The sequence below is a fragment of the Pocillopora damicornis genome, chromosome 7 (assembly GCF_964200805.1).
Source record: "Pocillopora damicornis chromosome 7, jaPocDami1.2, whole genome shotgun sequence".
Lineage (NCBI taxonomy): Eukaryota > Metazoa > Cnidaria > Anthozoa > Scleractinia > Pocilloporidae > Pocillopora > Pocillopora damicornis.
The window spans coordinates 2,609,784-2,633,699 of NC_142676.1; the positions used below are offsets into that span (position 1 = coordinate 2,609,784).

Here is a 23,916-nt window from a genome sequence, read left to right on the forward strand (position 1 = left end):
TTGAATCGTGATATCCAAATTAAGAGAAAGAGGAGCAACAAGGAGAACTTTTGAGTATGATAATGCATGACTGTCGGAAATGACTTTGTTTTGGTGTGAGGGGTCATTGAAGGGCCGCCCGAGGTTAATCATATTTTGGTCCTTTATCTCATTTGTTAAAAACTTCAGGAAATTATAACTAAACGTGCTCCCATGATTTACTGCTTAAATTTTCCTATGGAAACCATATCCCTGATATGCACTGAACACGGCTTATCTTGAGAAGGAATCAGAGAGTTAATTGCTCAGCGCGGCTTCGAAATCCCCACGTGCACGAGACACAAGTACGTAAAAAGTATCCCAATTTCGAGTGTCCTAAATATCGTATATCATATCTTACATCATATCATGGCATATCTGCCATGATATGATATTCCGGAAATGGCCCTGTCTCGCACCAGACAATGTTGTCGCTTTCTCGCTACGTCATACACTTTTCCCGTAACCATAATTTTAATTAACAAACAAACAAACAAACAAACAAACGGGTAACTGGCCTAAACTTTTAAAGAAAACAACGACAAAGGTCGGCTTTATACAATAGAATATTGCTAAATAATTGATGAACATTGGGAAACAGAGGGTCGAGCTGCCCTCTTTGGTTAAAGTCCATGTGACTCAAAGGAAATTACGTTAGCAACCACTACATAATTTGAGAATGAGAAATCATTTGAAAACATAAGCACATCCCTGAGGATGTGAGGTCCGGCTTAAGTATAAATTAATGTTTTGCTGGATAAGTTATAAAATAAGCTAGAGTTTTTAACATGTTTTATAAATTCTCTTCGTCTAGACTCCAAAATGTTTTCTTTAATTCAAATAAAAATTCATCCTCCCTCTAAAAATTTCCTATGTTCTACACATGACCTTTTATGGTATTCTTAAATGAACCGCGATAAACCATGAAGCAGACCTATCAGATTCGTAAAGGAAACCGCGTTTGTTCTACTAGAAAATCGGAAAAAAGGTCCTCTTTATCAGAGATTTGTGGCATGAAGAGGGATAACGTTTTAGGTATAGGTATCTCAGATTCATTGTCTCGCTTTTGCGGAATCGGCCTTAACCGTTTTCTCCCGGCTCACCGGTAGAAAACGGTTAACCATGCTCACCATGTTTGTTGCCTACACGGTTCTCGTCAATCATTTTTTTTAAATGACAAACTTGAAAGGCAAAGGTTGTTTTGGTTGAAAAATAAAAAGATCTCTGGTTTCTCTTTCAAACTTAAAAGCGCACTCTTAAAGCGCTCGGTAAACTCAGTTAAACTTGGGTAAACTCTTCCACATGGCAGTGATAATGTTTGTATTTCCTTCAAATACAATAAAAACACATGGTCGCTACAGTGGGTCACGTTGAAGCGTTGTAAGGATAGACGGCAAGGATTCAGAGGACCTTGGTGGATAAGAAAAAGGTTATTGAACAGAAAAATCGCTTTCCAGCGGATGATTGTTAAAAAAAAAATTCACGGCACTATCCGTCATATAGAAATTTATGCAGGGGATGGCGTCATCCACTCCTCTAACAACCGACGCCAGAGCTACTGTTCCCTTTATTAATTCGTATAGGCGAATATAGCGGGCCTGTTCATTTCTTTAAAAAATTAATTCAATGCCACTTTGCAGAGAGAACTTGCTCAGATGCTTTTACAAAATTTCTCTGTTAGAACAGGAACCCATTCGGAAAAGAAAACATCGAGAGATTACAAGAATTTAAATTTTTCCGAATCAAAATTTCTCATTTAAAAAAGTCACATCTTTTCGTCATTCATGCGAGCTAATTTAACATGAGCTTCGTCCTCTTAAACCTTCTAAATCTAAAGAAACCTCAAACACGCTCTAAAAAAATCAGCAATTCGACATTTCTCTCAAGATGAGATTATATCCACAATAATTCAAATCATTGGCTAAGAATCCTAGAACCCGATAACTAACGGGACATGCTTCACTGCAACCCACCGGAGCTTTTCCTCTTCAGGAATGTTTGTCACGTACGCGATGATGTTATAGGGTCTTGTTTAGAGCTTGCCTTAAGAACAAACCATTTTTTTACCCTTATCAAACAGAGGAAATTAAATCTAAAAGAAAAATATATTCTTGAAAGAATAAAGAAGAATTTGCTCGAATGAAGTATTTTGTTGCTGTGCTACGTGATAGAGCAACATTGATAACATATTCGTTTTAGGGTGCACATGCTGCGTTACAAAATCGTTTCATCAATGAGACAATCTTCAGCGCTTTAAACCGGATGTGGCCATATGCGGCCCAAGCTCACGTCTCGAGAAAAAGCCAACGATGAATTCATGAACGCGTCACGCGTTGTGTGACTCGGTGTTAAGTTACGGGAGGAACCGTTGAAAATTTGAACACGTTATAAGGCATAGTATGGGGAACGAAATATGGTCGATTTATAACGATAAATATTTCGAAATCTGAATATTTTACACGTAGAATCAATAAAAACTTACTCATGCCCTGTGTATCCGTCGAAGTTTCTAGCGATTTCTGCTGTTTTAAGCTTGCTTTACCATCACTGTTATCCATGTCAAAAGAACAGTGATGGTAAAGCAAGCTTAAAACAGCAGAAATCGCTAGAAACTACGACGGATACACAGGGCATGAGTAAGTTTTTATTGATTCTAGGTGTAAAATATTCAGATTTCGAAATATTTATCGTTGTAAATCGACCATATTTCGTTCCCCATACTATGCCTTATAACGTGTTCAAATTTTCAACGGTTCCTCCCGTAACTTAACACCGAGTCACACAACGCGTGACGCGTTCATGAATTCATCGTTGGCTTTTTCTCGAGACGTGAGCTTGGGCCGCCTGTGATGTGGCCAGACTATTTATCCGTACCCTTGCATCTTTAAACGAAATTAATACCCTCTTTGAAGAGGTGGAGCTACCGTATACACAAACATCACAATTGCTGAAAGGAATAAAGGTGAACTAGATCTTAGAGTTCAGTTTTATTTTGTTTCAGCGTAGTTCAGTTCTTATTTCTAATCCGAAGTATGGGTACAGAAAACTTTGTTTTAAAAACGAGACGGCTGCTGGTTCCAGAAAAAAAAACGTTTAGGAGAGACAAACGGTAGTGCAATTCGGAAAAATATAATTAGGCCAGACAACGGCAAATTATTTTTTTATTAAGAGGCACTCGAAACCTTGAGATGGCAGACACCAGATACGTGCTCTAATTATACATCTTGTCGCCATATGCTACGTTAGGTCTGCTTTTTGTCTGTTTTCGTAAGCATGTTTTTGCTCGAAATTTCTCTTACTGGAATTCTCTCTTGGGTCCAGGGGAAACTCCAAACTGATTTAGAGAAACACGTTCTGTTTATTGGTGAAACGAAGCATACCCTTTCGCTGGAGAGTAATTCTTTTTAACTGTGAAAAGTCAAAATGTAGCAGACAAGGAACAGGAAAAAGCAGCACTCATCTATTTCAAAGTCTTATTTTCTTAGCGCTTTGCGCTAAAGACATTTGTCAATCCGGAAATTAATTTGGTGACCATGGAGACGGTAATCAGATAACGGCGTAATATGTGACTAACACAATCTACAGACTGACTGTTAACCTACCGCCTGTAACGCAGGCTAATAGACTGTATGATTTTACGCCACTATCTGCGTCGATGTACATGCTGTAAGATTTTAAGCCGTAAACTAACGGCGTAAAATCTGTCAGTACATAAGGACCCCTTAAGCTATGATATGATCAGTTGTTTGCTAAACAAGATTATTTTCAACAGTCACATATGCATGTCATTTAAGTCGTCAAGTACGAGTATTCCACTTGACTTCTACTTCTACAGGAGTCGTAAATTCTAATAAAATTATGTGGTCTGTATATTGAACTGGAAAAAATGGTGTGTTCGAATTCGAAATAATTGTTGCACGAGACATTTTCTAGTTGAAGAACCGTTACGGTAAAACTCAAGTTCAAGTGCTCTTCTCTTTAGGAGTCGGCGGTAAAGGGCAAAGAAATTGGAGTGATTAAAATTTTACGATCATAAATCAAGTTTGACGAAAAGGAAATCATAAATTGGCTCTAAAACTGGAAAGATAGAGGTTTCGCGGGAAGTACCACGGCAACAGTGATTTTAAATGAAAATGCATAGTACTTTCTCACATGTGAAGTTACGTAACAAAAATTTTAGTCACGTACAATATTAATGAGCACGTATCATTATCGTTTGTTTTCTTCTCTCTTAAAACTGTCACCTATCTTCATTTTTTTGCCGAAAAATCAGAAGAAAATATCGTTAATCGTAGAGCATACCATGGTATGAAGAAGGGAAAAACGTTGAGAGACAATCTGCAGTCGCAAAGAAACTAGCTCAGCACAACTGCATAGAAACCGGCCAGTCTTTTATCATCTTTCAGTATTTCAAAAATCTTTGCAAGACACGACAAAATATCGAGGAATCAGTAGTTTTATTTGCCAAAATTTTGGCATTCACGGTATATCCTGGGGTGCTACCCTTCCTCATTCGGAAGCGTGGAACACCATGTCCTCGAAACTGCTTGCTCTCAGGCTCAACCAATAAATCGTGATATCATCTTAACCAACAGCAGTCTTCTCGCGTGATTTATGTACTTAATACTCTTACAAAAATAAGATCAAAATTACTAAGAGGTATGCGGTAAATTTCTTGGATAAATCTCTCTTCTAATTTCCTTTTTGCGTCACCACAAATTTAACCGGAGGTTAGAAATTTAGAAATAATTTCCTTCTCGTTTCTTGTCACAGGCAACTCTTTCATCTTCACTTTAACGGAAAATATTTGATTTCTCTGTCTTAAAAATATTTTCTTTTTTGGTCATTTCGAAGAGCACTCATTATGATTTTGGATAAAGAAAGAATAGAAAAAGGAACAAGAATTATCATATAGGCACTTCAGGTCTCTGTTTGGTATTTTTTCGGCGTCGACAAAACTTGGAACGGACCGGGATCGGATCACGTATCATGGATCGGATCATGTTAAATAAAATTAGAAATTTTGCGCGACAAGCCAAAATAAAGTCCGCGTCACATAATAGACCGCAGGCCTCACAAGGAGTTTTTCCATTTTGCCCAGAAACTCCTTGTAGTCACTTTCACGGCTGTGCCGAGGATTGTTGTATAGTGCCACCATGGACGAAGGCAAGTGAGGGGTACTTATCATTTCATCAGTCAGTTCAGAAAAACGCGACAAAGTTGCTTCTAAAGGTCCTTGAGCTTCTTCCGTTGCCGGTACGTGAGGCACGTCATAAGCCATAGTTCGCAAACTGATCGACCTAAGCGCGCCACATTGCAAGGTCAAAGTCTCGGGCGCTATTCGAGACGTGATGACCTCCTATGGATCCCAATGGCATTTCATCAACGAGAAGTTATTTCAGTGGCATTTGGCTTCTCACGTATTCCTCTAGATAACAATAACAATTCTTCTCAATAAGCCGTTTCGCGGCTGTCCGAGGTCAGTGGAGACGCTTAATTGCCGCTCATATCGAAGACAAACCGGAAAAAATGTTTTTTATATTTTTGACGAAAACCGAAAACCAAATTCTAAAAAACAGCAAAACCGAAAAACCGAAGTTTTTGGCACAAAAACCGAAAATCCAATTGCCCCCCTCCTTAGCCTCGCTTGCCTTCGTCCATGATGGCACTACACAACACTCCTCAGCACAGCCGTGAAAGCGATTCATGGAGTTTTGAGGGGGAAAAAAAAACTTTCAAATGAGCGTGCACTCCATTGTGTCACGTAGACGTGACATAATACGCAACATCTCTCATTTTCATTGAAATATATTTAGTTTTTTCACCCCCCCCCCCCCTTTTTTTAACTCTTTATTAATTTTGTAAAGAATTTGATCACTTTATTTTTCAAAACCCTTTGTCCGTTTTCGAACCGTGAGGTTGGGCCTGTGCTCAATCATGTCACGCAGACTTAATATTGGTTGGTCACGCAAAATTTCTAATTTTATCTAACATGATCCGATCCGTGATCCGATACGTGATCCAATCCGTGATCTGATCCATGATCCGTGATCCAATCCGTGATCCGACCCGTGGTCCAGTTGGCAATCCGGTCCGTGATCCGGTTCGTGATCCGATCCGGTCCGATCCAGATTTTGTCGACGTCGGTATAATTCAGTTCGCGCCAATATAAACATCCTCCTCTTATTTTTTTTTACCCCTGCTAGTTTCTCACCTCGGAAGTGATGAGTGTTTATAACTTGGACCACGTCGTAAGTCACGCCTTTATAAAAGAGAACTTGAGCGTTGTGATGGGTGAAGCGCTTTTTTTTTAATTCAAGCTATATACTCTTTGACTAAGTCGGAGTGCTGAATGGGAAAATTTTTGGCTCGTATTTGGTCATGAAGTACGAACCGAGTGCAAAACGTTTCTCTTTTTCTCAAAAATAAGAAACCCATGATTCATCGAGTAGCGCCCCTTATTTTCTCATTTGTCATAATCAAGTTGAAGTCTAAACTTTTCGATTCACTTTTTAAGATAATGAGAAGAGCTGTGTGAGTGCCGGGTCTGATGGCTTTTCCAGACAGGCTCACATCAACCCGTCCGACCCTACATGTCAGTTTTACACACGTTAGCTTTTACTCGGTTTCGTAGTATGTGATTACGCGCGCAGTTGGCTGAATAACTAACGCTTGCTAAGGAATTGATATCGCGGGCGCATGGGACGAGAATGAGTGTGCGTCAGTTTTCTGCTGGGGCTGGATTCATTTGAGACGAAGTCCACACACTCTTGGTGAAAGTTTTTTAATTCCTTTCGATCTTAGTTTCGACTTCAAATAGAGCGAAAATCAAGAAGAAGTTAGATTTGAAAACCACTGAGGCTGAAATGAAAGGAATCGTCTACGGGGTTGGAACACTAACTTTGATCTTTGCACTTAATCGTGTGCATTGCGCTCCTATGAAGCAAACGCGTCAAACGGTAAGGCTGCTTCGCTCTGTTATAAGGTTGTCGTTTTTCCAACCTTGGTAAAAATTGCGTTAAATTCGGTACGCATACAAAAAAGGGGCTAGTTATGGTATCAGTCTGAAGAAGGGTACATGAATTGATATTTTTGTAATGTAACTGATACCTGCTCTCCTGAATAGGTGTTTGTATTACCCTCCTTCATTTTTCTGTTGTGTGGAAAAAATATAAGGGTGTCAAACGGGTATTGCTATATTTCTTAATTATTTTTAAACTATGGCTGTGAAAAAATTAGGTAGCATAGCAGGAATTTCTAAATACGGAGAGATGTAATCCACTGGTTCCAAGCTTATCTTTCAAGGGGGAATCGATTGTAAACATGTCTTGATTAAAAAATAGCTTGGATTTTTTTCTCAGTGGGTATACGGTTGTCAAAATACAGATCAGTCACTAATTTCGCTGAAATGATCATGGAGAGCTAATCACCTGAAATGAAAACAAGCGCGATCATTTAACTGCATTTTTTTTTTTAAACTGATCGCTTTATTTTTCTTGGCTCAACGACGTATTTAATGCATCAAGTAGCTAAATGAACGACTATCACGCTTAGCAATTCGTGATCCAGAGTCACCAAAACATGGTTAACAAGTTTATTTCATCATCATGATTAAAAAAGCAGACGATGGAACTGTTTTTTTTTTTATAAGCATACTCGTCCTTTATTGAAAGAGTATCTATTAAGTGGAATCTAAAATTACAGAAGTCACACCAGAGGCAGGCGACTCAATCGGACAAAATAATCAGCCAAGAGAGGAGTGACCGAGCAACTTTCATCAGAGTACTTTGCAATCTTGTACTTTGAGGCGGTCCTGAACCAAGTTTATTTCTGGAGAGGGAGAGGATGGAAGAATTAATCTCCGTAAAAAATGTGCCTAGTCGGTTGAAGGATGCATTTATTCCCTCGCAAGCGATCACCCTGATTTTTTGCTTGTCCTATCGAACTAAAACATGTGAAGGTGTGAGTCTCTCGGAAGCAAATAATATGATTAACATCAGTAATAATAATAATAATAATAATAATAATAATAATAGTAGTAGTCGTAGTAATGGTAATATCACAAAGATCTACACAGCGCTGATACGAGAAAAAAAATTCAAAAGTGCTTTTTAGTAAGTACTTAAAGCTTTCCTAAAAAGAAATGTTTTCAGTTTCTTTTAAATGGCGAGGCTACTACAGGTTCTAATCGATAATGGGTAGAGAGTTCCAAAAAACAGGAACAGCATGAGCAAAAGGGAGATTCCGAAGTGTAGAACTTGAATCTTGGAACAAACAGAAGAGATTGTGTTGAGGAGCAAAAAGCATAATCAGAAGCTAGTGTAGGAGAAAAACAAATTATAAATAATTTGTCAATCGCTTTTCTGCAGGTTGCACCTTATGTGACTTAAGCTCCATACTCGCCTAAAAAGCGTGAAAAAAAAATCTTAGTAATAAGGCCTGTTCTGCAGGAGAAGGGTTTCGTGCTGTTTGGGAGTGACGTGGATGACACAGGCACACCCCTTATTTGTAATTGACACCCTACTGCTCAACTACGTTCATAAAGAGCGCAACTAAACGTAAACTCGAAACCACACACACTGTTGTTGCTTGGACAAGGAACCATCAGAATATTGTAAAACAATAATTTAAACGGTTCATAGCCCACGAAATACGAACTGTAGGGACTGAACATGGATTTCAAGCCCTTCACAGTGGCATTGTTAACTCTTTCGCTATCTCCGGTGTTCGTGCGAAGCGCTGCGATCAAGCAGGCGTACCAAACGGTAAGATTTTACTTCAGCAAATGTACGGTTGATGGATGTTGCACGCAAATACACAAGTGAGCAGAGGATACGTAGCAGATAATTCCAGCATTGTATAGACGTGAATATTTCAAATATGTGACCCGGAGCGACTAAAAGTCGTCGTAGTAAGTACGTGATTTCATTCACCCGGCGTTTTGAGCTCAGATGTGCAATCAATTTGCTTTTTTAATATTTACATCGCGGGGTTCATCCTCACGATTGTCGTTGTTCTGCAACAGCATGCGAAAGGTCATCATTATACAACGACAGCTGACAAATACACATAACTGCAGTCCTGGAGGAATCATTACTGGAGTAATTTTGGGAAACGATAATTTTTTACATTCTGACAAAACGCGTGTATTCGCGCGAGAAACCCCGCACTGTCAAACCCACGTCCCATAACTCCGCGCTCTCTCGCGTGTTCGTGTTATTTATCTGTGAGAGAAGAGTCTTTTCGTAATGTACATCACTCTTTCAAATGAAGCAAAAAAAATGTTTCATAAACGACATGAAATAAACCTGCAGAATATCCGTCAATTTTTGGTGAATTCAGGAAAACGAAGGCGAGTTCAAAGCGTGTTGTGCAATGAGGAGGAGGAGAAGTTGTTTCGCGCTCCCTCTTGCGCGTAAATCGCTTTTCCCGTCGCCCTCACTCTCGTCTCGCGCGTGTGTTCACTTCCCTGAAAAACGCAAAAAATAAAGCCTGTTACGCAGGTCTTGTAGATTTGCCCCAAGATTTTTCTTGTCGACTCGTGTATCTCCTTTTCTTGCTAACAACCTCTCTCATAAACTCTTCCATCAACTATTCTTTGTAGGCATTGTTTATGGAGAAATTTGGTTACTTGGATGATGATGTCATAGGCAAGAACAGAGGTCCATTGGATCCGAACTCGACTGAGTTTCGAGCATCGATCAGGAAACTTCAAAGATTTGGCAATATCCCAGTCACAGGACGAATTGATGCAGCCACCATAAAGCTCATCAATACTGACCGGTGTGGTGTGAAAGATCCACCCCCCGATGCCGCAGGAAGATTTACTTTACAGGGGTCCAGATGGAAGCGAACGGTCAGGAAATAAGTTTTTTTAATTACAACGAAAAGACTTATGCTTCATTGCCGGAGATGATTACGAAAATTGTTCTTGTTTTGATTGTCTTCAAGAGATATTATTGCTTTGTTTTGCATCTGTTTCCATAACCACTTCCAAGAAGCTTATTTAAATTGAAATCATAGCTACCCAGTCACGAAATTTTTAACCTAGCTTAAAGGTTTTCTTTTGAAGAAACATAACGCGAGGCAATTACGAAAGAGGTAAGATATGACCGTCTATACCACATGTTGAGCTAACCAATCGAATCACAATCAAATCGTAACATTTGCTTAATTCTCGGCTGCTTGTTCGTCGTAACATGGATATATTTGTGATAAGCATAATTCTTGTTAGTATACACTACAGCAATGGGTAGCGTCGAAGACGTGCTCTGATTGGCTACTAAAACTCCGAATATGCTTTGCTATTCACCACCAAACAACTCGCGCGGGAATTGCGCCTGAAATCGTTGCAGAAATCAATTAGTAAAGATCATTAATTTTCTAAGATATTATCTCACCGTTTTGGTATATACTAAAACAACTATCTTTTTTTTACAGGACATAACTTATAGGATTCTTAACTACACCAAGGATGGCATACCGTTCAGCCAACAGCGAAGAATTTTCTGGAAAGCGTTCGATTTGTGGCAGTCTGCCTCGGCGTTGAGGATTAGAGAGGTATACAGGGGAGATGCTGACATTCTCATCAGCTTTGTTCGCCAAAAGCATGGAGATCCATATGCCTTTGATCGTAGAGGTGGTACATTGGCGCACGCATTTTATCCCCACAATAACAGAGGTAAGAGTCAAGTTTCTTTCTTTGCGTATATAGCTGCGCCTACGAAGTACAGTAGTCAAACGTTAAGCATGCGCTGCTTTTCGGCACGAAATTTCAAAGGAAAATATACGAATCAAATTTTTTCGTACAAACTAAGCGAGAAAAATTGAAACGCCAGCAGAAATCTGTTGAGAGAATTGGAAACAAAAGCAAGGAAAAGGAAGATCTGGGACTCTTCCAATTCCCCTTTGATTTCCATTATGTTTTGAGCCTTACCAAAGAAACTATCAGGTTTTGAAATAATTTGAATCACAGACTTCTATAGGTTGTGAATTGACTTCTTAAAGCACCCTGGTTCTAACAGCCTCAAGTCAAAGCATGACACGTAGCCATTACAAGGTTCGCTCATGCGCGAACATTCGACCATTGTGTTGACTAAGCTTAAGATTTTAACTAGTTCAGCATCTGACTTTTTTTGCATTTTTCCACTTTCCGAACGATCTCGGCGCCCTCTGCGCGGTTTAAAACCCACTCATCTGTTAAACTAATTAAGTTATTCAGTTTATAACTAGTTCTTTGTTTACTTATTTCTCATTGAAGGTCTCTCTGGTGATGCCCATTTTGACGATGATGAACATTTCACAACAGGAAGGAAAGATGGCATCAACCTAGATTGGGTGGCTGTTCACGAGTTTGGACACAGTCTGGGTCTAGAACATTCCAACGTACAAGAATCCATCATGTACCCGTGGTACAAAGGATATGTTGAGGATATCAAACTAACAAATGATGATACGCAAGGCATTCAGTCTTTATATCCAAGTGAGTTGTCTGTTGGTAATTTTCCTATGTCCTTTGCTGTCTTATTTTTTCTATTGTTGTAACAATGACCACCTGAAAAGTCATCTCTGTGCGAGGAGGCTAATAAGAGTCCACGGTATGTTGATTAATTTACTTAACAAGTAATCTATCAATCAATTCTGCAGTTCAGTGAAACCATGTGTAGGTGTCAAGGTCATTATGATTGTTGGTCTCAAAGATATTTTTAATCGTTTTTATTTTTTTGTCAATGATGATTATTATTTTCATTAATATTGTCATCGTCGTTTTTATCATTATCACCATATCATCATTATTATTCGTATCATTATCGTTATTATTGGGAAATATGTTTGACGCAGTGGTGAGAGCGCCCGCCTCCAACCGCCCGGCCCGGGTTCGATTCTCAGACCTGGTGTGACATGTGGGTCGAGTTTGTTGTTGGTTCTCGCCCTTGCTTCGTGGGTTTTTCTTCGGGTCTTCTGCTTTTCCTCCCTCCATTAAAACCATTATTCTAATTCCAATTCGAACTGGAAATAATGGACAACAAGAACCACCTCGTGGAATGTCCACTCCTACCTACCATTTATTTTTTTATTTTATTATTATAACTATAATCTTTCGTACTTAGCATTATCATGCGTACTATTTTATTATTTGCTATTTTTCTGACGGGATTATCTAAAATCTTTTCAGTGCCAACTGTTCGGCGAATCATACCAACTACGAGAATCACCACCACTGTTACTACCACCAGACGCCAGCCCCCAACCCCGCGACCCACAGTTCCGACTGAGGTTATTTGCAGCAGCACAGTTCGTTATGACACAGTATTTGTTGGTACTAACAGGTGGACGTATTTCGTGGTTGGAGATAAGTTCTGGATCTTGGACAGGCAGCTGCGCAGGCGTGGACCGTACACCATAACGAGATATTGGAGGGATATAAAGACCCCTTTAGATGCTGCTTACCGCAATAAAAAAGGAAACGTGGTGTTCTTTAAAGGATCAGAGTAAGATACATTTTTTGTAACAATTTGAGAGTTATCTCATAGGCCGTGCGGTTTCCATACTTAAGGTTCCCATATTTAGAGCGTTCTCCAATTAAATATTCAAGCAACACGCTAGTATGTTGCAAGTGGCACCAAGATACTAGCTCTTTCAACCGCTTACCCACTCCCACCAAGATTAAAAGGAAAGTCTACATACTATTATAGCTATCATTGCTACCAGAACTTATCTCATATTTTGCATGAAGCGTCTTGACAAGTCGCATCTCTTGCAGATTCTGTCGAGGACATTGATCTGAGCTCCGGCGATCGGGCCACCGCCGTTTGTAGCCCTTACCCCTCGTCCATCGAGAATGTGTGCTGAATATAGAACATATATAGCAATATAAACATCAGAAACATCACTTGTTCCTGAGAATCTTTAATTTATTCCTTTCATTCTTATCGTTAGGTTCTGGGAATATGACTCCAAGAGAGTGTTAAGGAATTCTGGTCAAATTATACGGTACGGTCTTCCCTCAGCTCTCGCTAACATGGACGCAGTTTTTACATGGGAGAGGAACAGGAAGACTTACTTTTTCAAGGACACCCTGTACTGGCGATACAACGAAGACAGCAAGAGGACAGACTGGGGATATCCCAAGGTTATCAAAAACGCCTGGAAATCAATTCCCGATCACATTAATGCTGCCGTACAGTGGGTCAACAGAAGAACCTACGTTTTCAGGGGAAGGCAGTATTTAAAGCTTCAGCAGGGAAAGGTATATATGGAGCAAGGATACCCTCAAGAGATTGCCAAAAGATGGATGAAATGTAACCCTGGCGATGAAAAGGACAGAGGTTTTGCCTCAAAAGATCCCTAAAACTACACGAAAAATGTGATGTCCTCTTTAATGTGCATGTATTTTAGACGGGAGAAATAAACGAAACATTCAAGAACTGATGGTCTCGTTTAGAGGTCATAGGTTTATGATCACAGATCAAATAGTCAAAGGTAACAGGTTACTGCCCACAGCAGAGGGAGTTTCGTATTATGATTGCTAGACGATTCAGATTTCATTCGCGTAATACTGAAATTATAGATCTTATAACAAATATATATCAACTTTTTTCCGCATCACCAGAAACAGCACTAAAACTTTGTCACTAAACAAATTTCCTTCATTTCAGAACTTTTCCTGTTGACTCGCGCTTAAACGTTTGATTTTAAGTCCAACGCCTGCAACCCTCCCCTGCCCCACCAAACAAATATTTTCTCCTCGACAATTCTGTAGGTCCTATTTTAACCTATGACCTGTAGCTTTTTGAGGAAACACCCACCATCCAAGAATTGAAACAAAAACTCTAAAATTTTTTAACAGTTGTGGAAAACAGAATAGTTCAATCGACCTTACCCAATTTCGTGTCATTACGACACTCTTGTTGCTTGTAATAGAAAATAATTGCGACGGGTCTGTCAATTTCATGGGATTTCATCACATAAATTGATTTATCACAATCCTTGGTTATAACCAATGGAAACTTTTAAACTGTTTTCACTTTTTATGAGTTGAATTCTTTAAATATATCATGTGTAGGCTCGAAATTAATGGAAGACACTCCTTAATTCTCTCTCTCCCAAGATCGCATCAATAATTCTCTTAACTTTCTGCCACACAGTTCTTATGATGTTGGTTTCGAGGATTTGTTATTGTTATAAAGAATCTCCTAGCTGTATGTCTTTATTCCTATCACTTGCCTCCTTGATATTGCATTGAAATTGTAAGGAGAAAATCTGTTTTGGTCACTCATGGGAGTTAAAGGATTATGAACCATCTGAACCAAAAGAATGTTCTTAGCGATAAGTTTCGCGGCAGTTAAACTTGGCCGATCTATGAAAAGGAAAACCGGATGGCACTAATGCAACGCTAACAATAACAACAACAGGCTTTGTTTTAGTAGTAATAGAAGTATATCATAGCATTACAAAAGCGATCCAAATCTCATTGTAGCAGGGACCGCGCAGAGGGATCGAGGGGCTGTAAATAAATAAGTTAAAAAAAACATAATTTAATAAAAATAACGGAGCCAAAAAAAAATACCCCCCCCCCCCTCCTCACTCAAAAACTTGCTGCGCGGTCCCTGTGTAGTAAATACAATCATGTAACGAAAGGAAAATTAGCGAGAGAAATTGCAACTGTGATTTGCTCATTGCAGTCTCCAGCTTTCAGGGTTAACGAAAGGAAAACGCGAGAAAGACACTAGAAATCCTCCGAGGGCAGAAGATCTTTTAATATTTATAAATAAAAACAAAATAGACCAGTTTTCTATTTCACTTACTTATGTATCGCAGATATTTTGAGTTATTTAAAAAGAGAGACATTGCCATGAAGTGAACAGGCTTCATTGGGAATCTAAGAAAAGAATTCCTGCCAGGGCTGTTTTTGTACAAGTACGGAAGAGAGTAATTGGCCCGGTTTTTAATAATCATTCATCTGAATGATGATTTTGGATATACGAAATTCATATATTTGCACCGCGGTGAAGAGATGAAATTAAGAGATCCTCGCAGCTATGAACAATACTGAAACGAGTAGTCATCTAGCTATTGTTGTACAAATCTACCACAATTTACCATTGTCTTTTTAAGCTGAAATAGATTCCTTGTTACCGTGCATCTGTTCAATAATAAATCACAGATGACGCCAAAATGTGGTAAGAATAAAAAAGGTAGCACACGGGGCGCAGCTGAGTGTGTCACTGATGTTCTTAACCCTTCAACTCCCAAGATCTGATCGTTAATTCTCCCCTCTAGCTGCTACACATTTCCTTGTAAATAAGTCACGAGAATTTGGTGTCAGATCGAGATAACAACTTCGATTTGATAAGTTTGAATATTCTCATGACCTGATTGCTGGGTAATCTTAGGTTATTATAGGAAGAAGTTACTTGTTAATCACCTAAAGTTTGACATATTTTGACGTCTTTTGTGTTAGTGTTCACTGAGATCCATGGCAACATGGAAGCTAGTTGTGTTTATATGATATGCTGAAACCTACACGTATTTTGATTGGTTCTTTCCTATAAATATGTACGTGTATGACGCCACCATTCCAAAAATTTTGCTTATTTATCATATAATTAAAACGTTTGTGAATCACTCTTCTCCTAGTAGGGATTTACAAACTTTTCCGTGTTCTCCCTACAGACCTCGTGGGTTATTACGCCGGTACACTGATAAAAAGTGTATCATAAACTTAAAACGTTTGTGAATCACTCTTCTCCTAGTCGTGATTTAGAACCTTTTTCCGTGTTCTCCCTACAGCCCTCGTGGGCTATTACGCCGATACACTGATAAAAAGTGTATCATAAACTTAAAACGTTTGTGAATCACTCTTCTCCAAGTAGTGATTAAGAACCTTTTTCCGTGTTATCCCTACAGCCCTCGTGGGTTATTACGCCGATACACCGATAAAAAGTGCCCATGGCTCTCGACCAATGATCGCGCAATAATTTGTACAGTTGTCTTGAAAATCTGATTGTTATCCTTGCAATATGTGACGAGAAGTAAATTTAATTACAAAACCTTCCTTACACCTATCAGGTAAATGGATATTCAATAAGGATGTAATTATGGTTAGGTAGGGAAGTTGAACAACAAAAAGGAATCTGGAAATAATGGGATTAGCTGTCATGAGCCATCCTTTGGTCAGGATTATACAGCGACGTTTCTGTCTAGTGACAAGGCATTTTTGCGCACAAATCGTGTAATATTACAGTTCATTAGTCCGACAGTTGTGCTCCCCGGAAATAAAAGAGAAAGGCATTTCAAAAATAGCCCGAATAAATGACAATGTACGAAAGTGGGCTGATATCTTGTCACCCCTTTACAACACAAAAGTATTAAATGAGGCGTTAACCTCATTATCTAACTTGTCAAGGTTTGTGGCAGGCTTTAAGAATACGGGCGCCTTTGATATGTATTTGTATTCTGGGGGTTCAACGAGTGATTACATCGTGTAGTGGTACATGCCGTGTGTCTAAATTCACTGAGAACTTATCGTGTTGGTTCTTGGTCATCCAGCTGGGTTCAATCATGAAAAATTCTGAAATGGATAACACCTGCGTCGCCCACGAAGATTAATCAGCCTAAATGGGCGCGTAATCCTGAATAGTGGGAGGGTCATTTTCTAAGTTTCAAATGAGAATTGAGTTGTTTGAATAAACTCAAAGCTTGTCGGATTTCCTTCTATCATCAATGCCACTTTTCATTTCCTCTCTGTACAGTTTGACATATCATTGGTTTTGGGGCGCGGTGCCAGCTTTGTTACTAAATATAAAAGAAGGAAAATTATTTTGTGTTTTCCACTTGTTGTGGGATGATTACATTCATAAACTTCCATTGCTAGGCATTTTAAGAAAGAATTTCTGTTGTAATTGTATACTTCGATAAGGTCTGTGTGAGTCAAGCGAGGAACTTGTTCGCGAGAAATAACCGATCAAAAGAACCAGTGTTCATCACTTTTCAACATGAGCTCCTCCAAATCCGTGACTCTTTTAACGGCATTCTCCGCTATCATGGTTGCTCTAACATCAGCAAGACCTGCAAGTGTACCGCCAAACGTTCTGGTGAGTTTTTATTTGATGTGGTAAGCTTTAATAAATCTCTTTAAGGAACGAAAATCTTTGTAATCAAGAGGATACAGTTTTTTTTTTCTGTCAAAATGAATGGGCGCAAAATGTTTTAACCATGCAGAGGTTGTTATTATTTCAGTGATTGTTGTTAAGGCGCTCAGTTGTCGATAGACCACACATTTTAAATTTCTATTGCTCAAATTGTGTTCCTGACATTATCCTATTCAGAATGCTCCTATTTCTTTAGATATGTAAAAGTTTATGTGTTCTTTCTATCATTTTTTTTTCTAAATTTTTTGTTTAAACTATCTCCCGAGGCAAAAATTCCTCAGTAGGATATTTCAACACGAATGTTTTCCACAGGAAATTCAAAATTTAGATAACTCATCTTTCCTCGAGGATGCATTACAGTCAGAAACACGCTGAAACTTTCAATAGAATGTGTTATTTGACATCCTTAGTCCCTTGTAAATCTTAATTTTTTTTGCTCTGTCTCAGATGGCCGTCTGTCTGCTATACAAAAGTTATTAAGGACTTGAATTCTTTTTGCAATTCAAAACTTTTCAGCGAGTTCCGAAAAAAGGCTAGGAAAATTCTTTATATCTGTTAAACCTTCGGAAGAGAAAATTTCACGCCAAAGAATTTCACTCAAAAACCAAAAGCCTCTTTGTTTTTCCTGTCTTTAAATATTGGATAACAAATGGAAAGATTCTCTGAAAGTGATGTCATTATGACGTCAATATTTTTTCAGTCATCATTGTCAAGGAGGGCCGCAGGAACAAACACGTAGGTTAAACAAACCTCCGCTTAAAACATCATTACAAAAGTTAAGTAAATTATGATATGCGATGCTAAAAGAAAACAGCTTTTGAATTGCAAAATTTCATAACGCCGGATGTTCACAAAAGCTCTCATTCAATTATGGTTGGGTACAAAGTGTAACGGGTCCACTCGAATAAAGTGCCAGATATGAAACTTCACGCTATGTAATAATTGAAGTTTTTTCCTTTAAAAGTCCGTCGCGCAACAGGTTCTGTCTGGCCTTAAAAACGACTATTCATTTACTTAGTACAATTCTTGCAGACTTTTGGACTTCGGATTTTCGACGATTAAAGATCCCAGCTCTTTCTAACCCACACTGCCCTCTTGGGTCAACGTTTGTGGTATTGAGACACGTCAGACTGTAACGGCTAGAATAGACTTCAATATGACTATTAAATATCAGATTCTTCCGTATAAAACTTCCATAAACCATTCTCTATTATCTATATATCAAACCCACGGAAGACAATTTTTTAATTTTGAGTGTAAACTATTGAAATATTTCATCCGAAAGGATCCTTTTTAGTAGAAAACAAACAACAAGACTTTTGGAGCACATCCAACACTAATATCTCTTCATCAGACACAGGAAGAATACGGACAGCAACATTTTGTGTCTTAACGCTTGCGGTTTTTAAGCTATTAATAACTACAAACCACACAACCCCTTACTGCTGTGAAATAATGTAGATATAACATAGATAGTTCACATTCTTCAGAGATTATTTCATACGTCCGATTTGGCTTGTAGTGCCTCTTTCAGAACAGGAACGCGTTTTCTTCGATGAAAGCAAAAGGTTTAGAGTATATTGTCTCAGAAATCTTGAGGGGTCTTGAAGGGTCTTGAGTGGTAATCTGTCCTTAAACGAATAATTTTGTTCCAGTTTGACTCACAGCTGGGGGTACAAATTATTGAACTCACTCGTTTTGACTTCCCTTGAATAATTTTAATTTTCAGTCCGACTTTTCGGTTTGTGATACTCAATCAGGTCTTCCGAGGAAGGGACACATGCCCTTGGCTCAAACAATCCCATCATCGAGGTGTCTGAATCCCAGAACAGAAAGACTTTGTTTAAAATCTGGTTTCGGATAAAAGGGGACCTATATCATTGACAATTTTGGACACAAGGAATCTATTTCATTATAAGTTTTATCAAATTCCCCTTCGGAAAAGAAGAACGCTCTAAAGTTTGCCTCGCTCCTAAGGCGTACGCTTCGTGGCTCAGTTGGAAGTACAAAAATCGCAGTCGTCCTGCGATGATCATTTCTTTGGTTAATTTTGTCTAATTTTTAGACAAATTAGATTAAAATGAATTTGGCCGTTACCAAACCAGAAGTAAAAAAATGCTTTAACATATGAAAAGTCAGAGAAACCTCTCGATCACTTTCGTATTTGGAGCACTAAACCGCTCATACATGTTTCTTTGTATCACAGATTACGACGGGTCAGCATTCGTTGTTATATTTAGCTAAGAAAGAAAATCAATCCTGACCAAGAGTGATCAATCTAGCCGAGGACCACCCTGCTCACATTAAAATAGACTTCATCCACCGGCGTTCACTTTGAGTGCATTTGAAAAGTTTGCCGTCAACAGTTTTCTTTCAATATCTGCTACACTTTTTCTTTTTACGTATGTATCTCTAAGTTAGTGATAACTTCGTTTCTCAATCTCTGCCGGTTGGGATATTTTGTTTTCCTCTAAATAAAAAAAAAACCTTACTTAACGTATCATATGATGACTGTTTAACAGAATATCACTTAATCATACTTCTTAACTTGTACGCAAGTAAATCTACTTGGTTGTTTATTTGTTTGTCATGATATCAAAAATCTCAACAACTCACTTTCTAGAATTACTTGGAGAGATATGGTTACCTGTCCCCTAGCGATGTGAAATCAGGAGAAGTAAAGAGTAAAAGGATACTTGATCAAGCAGTGAGGAATCTTCAACGTTTTACGGGGCTGAACGAGACCGGAAATCCAGAAGATCCAAGCACGACTCAGTTGGTTACAAAACAAAGGTGTGGTTTTCAAGATCTTGGTAAAGCAGCAGAGTTCCGAAGAAAGAAAAGATATGTTCGTCATGGAACTTCATGGAAGAAAAGAGTGAGTGGAAAGATTTTTCTTTTTTTTGGGGGGGGGGAGGGGGGTGGAGGGGAATGGGGAGGGACAAAGGGTGGAGAGGGTCTCGGTTTAGTAGCTGCATTGCAAATGGAAATTGAACACAGACCAGCTAACCAAGATGAAAGCACTGTGCATTTTTGCAAATTCAAGGCTCCGAAAATCTTTCTCCGTTTGCTGCCAAAAGGAAAGAGGACAAAGAAGAATGCTCTTGTTCCAGAGGGATGAATAGGATCCCAAGGTGTTAGAATGGCTCAGAAGTGCAAAAGTGTTTTGTCTAGTTATTTAGTAGTTTTCTCTGGTGAATTTGAAGTGCCTGACACTTTCTTATTGGTATTTGATTCGTTATTGGTCACATCTGTATGATTAATTGAAATAATTTTTTCTAAATAACTTTTTTGTTGTTTTACAATGTTTTACATTTTTCCAGCATTTAACTTACAAGATAACACGCTATACTTCAGACCTCACAAAAAAGCAAGTGGACAGAACAATAAGGTCTTCCTTGAAGATGTGGGCAAAGGTTACTCCACTGACCTTCTCAAAAGTGAGCAGTGGTCCCGCAGATATTGAAATCGTTTTTGAAAAAAGGAAAGACGATGATTATTCATTTGACGGGAGAGGAGGCGAACTGGCTTATGCTTACTTTCCTGGAAATAACAAGGGTGAGTTGATAAAGTGGCTCTTACCACTAAGCTATTTTTCAAAAATTTAAAGTGAACGAAGCTTGATTGAATATCTTCGGTGAGTTACCAAAGAAGTTTGTGGCCTGTCAGACAGGGTTCGTAACAGGATAGGTAATTTTTCATTTTTTTTAGCTTTCTTTCTAGACTGCCAAAAGTATTGGAATGAACCATAAAATAGTCATTTCGAATTTAGTGTGAAATTACAATATCGATAAGAAGCATTCTCCAATCGTCGGAAATTTCATTTTAAGCCATCAAGTTTAGTCTGAAGTTTTTCATTTTCCAGCCTGATTTTGTTTATCTTGGAGAAAGGTTTGAGAATCTGAGATCGTGGACGCGAAAGCTTACTATTTGCCACACTTTAAAGACTCTGATGTCTATTTCCTTGAGATTCGAGTATTCTCTATAATATCTACTGTCAACTTAGAACTCATGATGTTTTCCTTGATCGAGCAGGAAAGGTAAAACACGTCGCTATGCGTTTTTCCCGCAACAACCAGTATACTACTGATTGGACGAGTGTAATTCGGTCTTGAAGAATTAGACTAAAAAATAAAATATTAGTATGACAGAAAGAGGATTATCAGGACAAAAGAGTTTCGATTCTGATTTAATTTCAGATGACTGACTCTCCTTACTTTTTAGGGGACTTTGGAGATATCCATTTTGATGACGAAGAAACATTTACAGTCTCCAGACAGAAAGGAGCAGTAGACCTTAGATGGCTGGCCCTCCATGAGCTCGGACATAGTTTGGGGCTCGCTCACTCCTCTAACAAACGGGCCATAATGTACCCGATTTATGAAGAAAGTCTGTCGGGAAATAGACTGAACCGTGATGATATTCTTGGAATTCAACATATATACGGTACGCCAATCCGTTTGGGCGCAGAGTTGAAAAGTAGCTAAAACTTTGTATTTTCTTGTTAAAAAGCAATTTAGAATTGCTTGTTTTTTATTTTCTTTGTAACTTACTGAGAAACCTCGAGCCATCCAACCGACGAATCACACGCAACTCAAAGTGATCATAGGCGTTTCTCTAGCCTCATGTAACTGCAGGTGCGATGACTAAGCTTTTGGATTTGCGACGTTCAATCGAAATGCGCTCTATCGGTGCATACCGTTTATTAACATTTATGTGTTGTAACAACCTTAGGTAAGCCAAATATCAAAAGAGTCACACCCACTCCTCACCTTGACCCGGTACAGTCTCCAGGAAAACCCAATCCTTGCAGCAGTACGCTTGACGCTATGATAATGACCGCTGACAAGATAACCTATGCCTTCAAGGGGGCATATTTTTGGCCGGTCGGCGATCAGGGAGCATTTACTGGAGCTCTTAAAATATCTGAATTCTGGGAAAAACTCGAGGATGATATTGACGCTGGCTATACAAGAAATTTTGACGGACTTACTTTTATTTTCAAGGGATCAAGGTGAGTAGTTTTTCATCATTTTTCCATTAATTTACTTATCCTTCTATCGATCCGTCCCTCCCCCCCTCAAATTTGTTTATTCATTTCCATAAACACTATTTTATCTATCTTCATCTCCGACGAAAACTTTTCGCCTCTCAGAGCAGATGATGTCCACGGATAAAAATGCGTGTATGTCTTTACGCCAAATGAAGGTTATTGTCCATTTAGAATGATTGATTTAATTCGTAGATACTGGACCTACAAAAATCGAACGTTGGTAGAAGGTCCATTGAACATAACAGACCTGAACCTGCCCAACGAAGTACACAACATGGACACCGCACTAGAGTGGGGCGCAAATGGAGAGCTGTACATCTTTAAGGACGACAAATTTTGGAGATATAGCAGCGAAAGAAAAAGTCTCGACCCTGGATACCCCAAAAATATTCACTCCGTGTTACCTGATCTTCCGAATCATTTGAACGCTGCACTGCAATGGAAAAATGGCAAGACGTACTTTTTCAAGGGGACACAATATTACGCCTTAAATGACACTTCTATTCAAATACAGAAAGGGTATCCCAAGACTATTTCCACTTATTGGATGGGGTGTTCTCCGGCGGGTTTGAAGGCCGGGAAAATATCGCCGTATCGTTCATCTCATGCACATGCACATGATTCCGCTCGTTCCTCTTCTTCCTGTTCTTTTGCAATCGTGGCGAAATACATTGTCTTAGCAGCTAGTTTTATTTCAACATATCTCCTGATACCGAATATACGTTAAGTGATAGATTTGGTTGATAAAAAGGGTCCAGCAGAAGCCTGATTCAGGCGTTAAGTTAGGCTGAAAACGGAGCAAGATTGTAAAAGACACAATAGTGGCGGCGGGGTGAAATGACAAGAGGCTTGGGTCGGATCGTGTTCATCACGCGAATGGACCCAGACCTCCCTCCCACATAGTCAAGAAATAGCATTAACATCAAACCAGGCGACTGTTTTAAATCAGAGCCTTTAAATTGTTCAAATTTTTTAGAGTAAAGGTCAATCGATCAATCAGTTAAACAATTAAATAATATAAAGATAAACCGAGTAACTTACTCTTCAGGGGACGAATATATATATTTTCGATAATTTTTTTTCATCGGTACTCTTACCCAAAAAACATTTCGAAATCCCAATACGAAGCGATGTACATATATTTATTTATAATAACTTTTATGTATAAAAGCGAAGTAAGATACCTCTTAAAGTACTTTTAATATATTTCATAAAGGAAAGATTTAATGTTAAAAAAATGTGTGGTTCAGCATATGAATAAAAACTGCATATCACATTTAGCAGATATATATTTAGCCAAACATAAACTTAAGGTCAAAAATGTTATTTTTTCGGATTGGTTTCATTCAGTGGGACCTAGCTAATCATGGTTAGAGTATACACTAGTTATCTATTTTAGAAATATTAACTTAGGTATAAAATTTTCCCTTCCCTTCCCTTCAACCTAAAGAATAAAGAGCGAAGTTAAGGCTGTGTCCTGTTTTACTCTGTTCTCCGACGAGTTTACCCTCAAAGCAGGCACTGATGAATCACGGGAAATTCGCACTGGCGCGAGGTCCATACCCTGATGCCTTATTGCTTTCGTGTTGTATTTTGATCGCGTTTGCAAATGCATTTGTTTTCTCTTAGTCTCATGCCCACAATGATAATGCCATCTTTGACGAAAAATACGCATGCGTCACCAATCAGAGT

The 23,916-nt window shown here is 38.7% G+C and overlaps 2 protein-coding genes across 4 annotated transcripts; both read left to right on the forward strand.

Moving 5' to 3' along the window:
• The first annotated feature begins 6,648 nt into the window (after positions 1-6,648).
• LOC113679789 (stromelysin-1) lies at positions 6,649-13,445 on the forward strand. Of its 3 annotated transcripts, none has more exons than XM_027196756.2 (6): positions 6,649-6,977; positions 9,623-9,874; positions 10,459-10,699; positions 11,279-11,500; positions 12,194-12,509; positions 12,958-13,445. In XM_027196756.2, the coding sequence occupies exons 1-6, from the start codon at positions 6,885-6,887 to the stop codon at positions 13,367-13,369; spliced, it is 1,536 nt and encodes a 511-aa protein (XP_027052557.2). In that variant the 5' UTR covers positions 6,649-6,884; the 3' UTR covers positions 13,370-13,445. The 3 variants fall into 3 exon arrangements, with proteins under 3 accessions (XP_027052557.2, XP_089069528.1, XP_089069529.1); XM_089213402.1 differs by lacking the exon at positions 6,649-6,977 and adding an exon at positions 8,557-8,783; XM_089213403.1 differs by lacking the exon at positions 6,649-6,977 and adding an exon at positions 8,587-8,929.
• Positions 13,446-16,659: 3,214 nt separating this feature from the next.
• Positions 16,660-23,697, forward strand: LOC149042037 (stromelysin-1-like). The gene is made up of 6 exons (XM_089213405.1): positions 16,660-17,114; positions 19,795-20,049; positions 20,495-20,729; positions 21,396-21,617; positions 21,906-22,185; positions 22,417-23,697. Exons 1-6 carry the CDS (start codon positions 17,016-17,018, stop codon positions 22,949-22,951), a joined length of 1,626 nt encoding a protein of 541 aa, XP_089069531.1. The 5' UTR covers positions 16,660-17,015; the 3' UTR covers positions 22,952-23,697.
• Positions 23,698-23,916: the final 219 nt, after the last annotated feature.

Bases quoted from the DNA above. Each gene is read 5' to 3' on its own strand.
- LOC113679789 (XM_027196756.2), top strand. From the start codon at position 6,885: ATGAAAGGAATCGTCTACGGGGTTGGAACACTAACTTTGATCTTTGCA. The intron at 11,501-12,193 runs GTGAGTTGTCTG...AAATCTTTTCAG, and splicing joins CATTCAGTCTTTATATCCAA to TGCCAACTGTTCGGCGAATC. The intron at 12,510-12,957 runs GTAAGATACATT...TCTTATCGTTAG, and splicing joins GTGTTCTTTAAAGGATCAGA to GTTCTGGGAATATGACTCCA.
- LOC149042037 (XM_089213405.1), top strand. From the start codon at position 17,016: ATGAGCTCCTCCAAATCCGTGACTCTTTTAACGGCATTCTCCGCTATC. The intron at 17,115-19,794 runs GTGAGTTTTTAT...CTCACTTTCTAG, and splicing joins GTGTACCGCCAAACGTTCTG to AATTACTTGGAGAGATATGG. The intron at 21,618-21,905 runs GTACGCCAATCC...TAACAACCTTAG, and splicing joins TGGAATTCAACATATATACG to GTAAGCCAAATATCAAAAGA.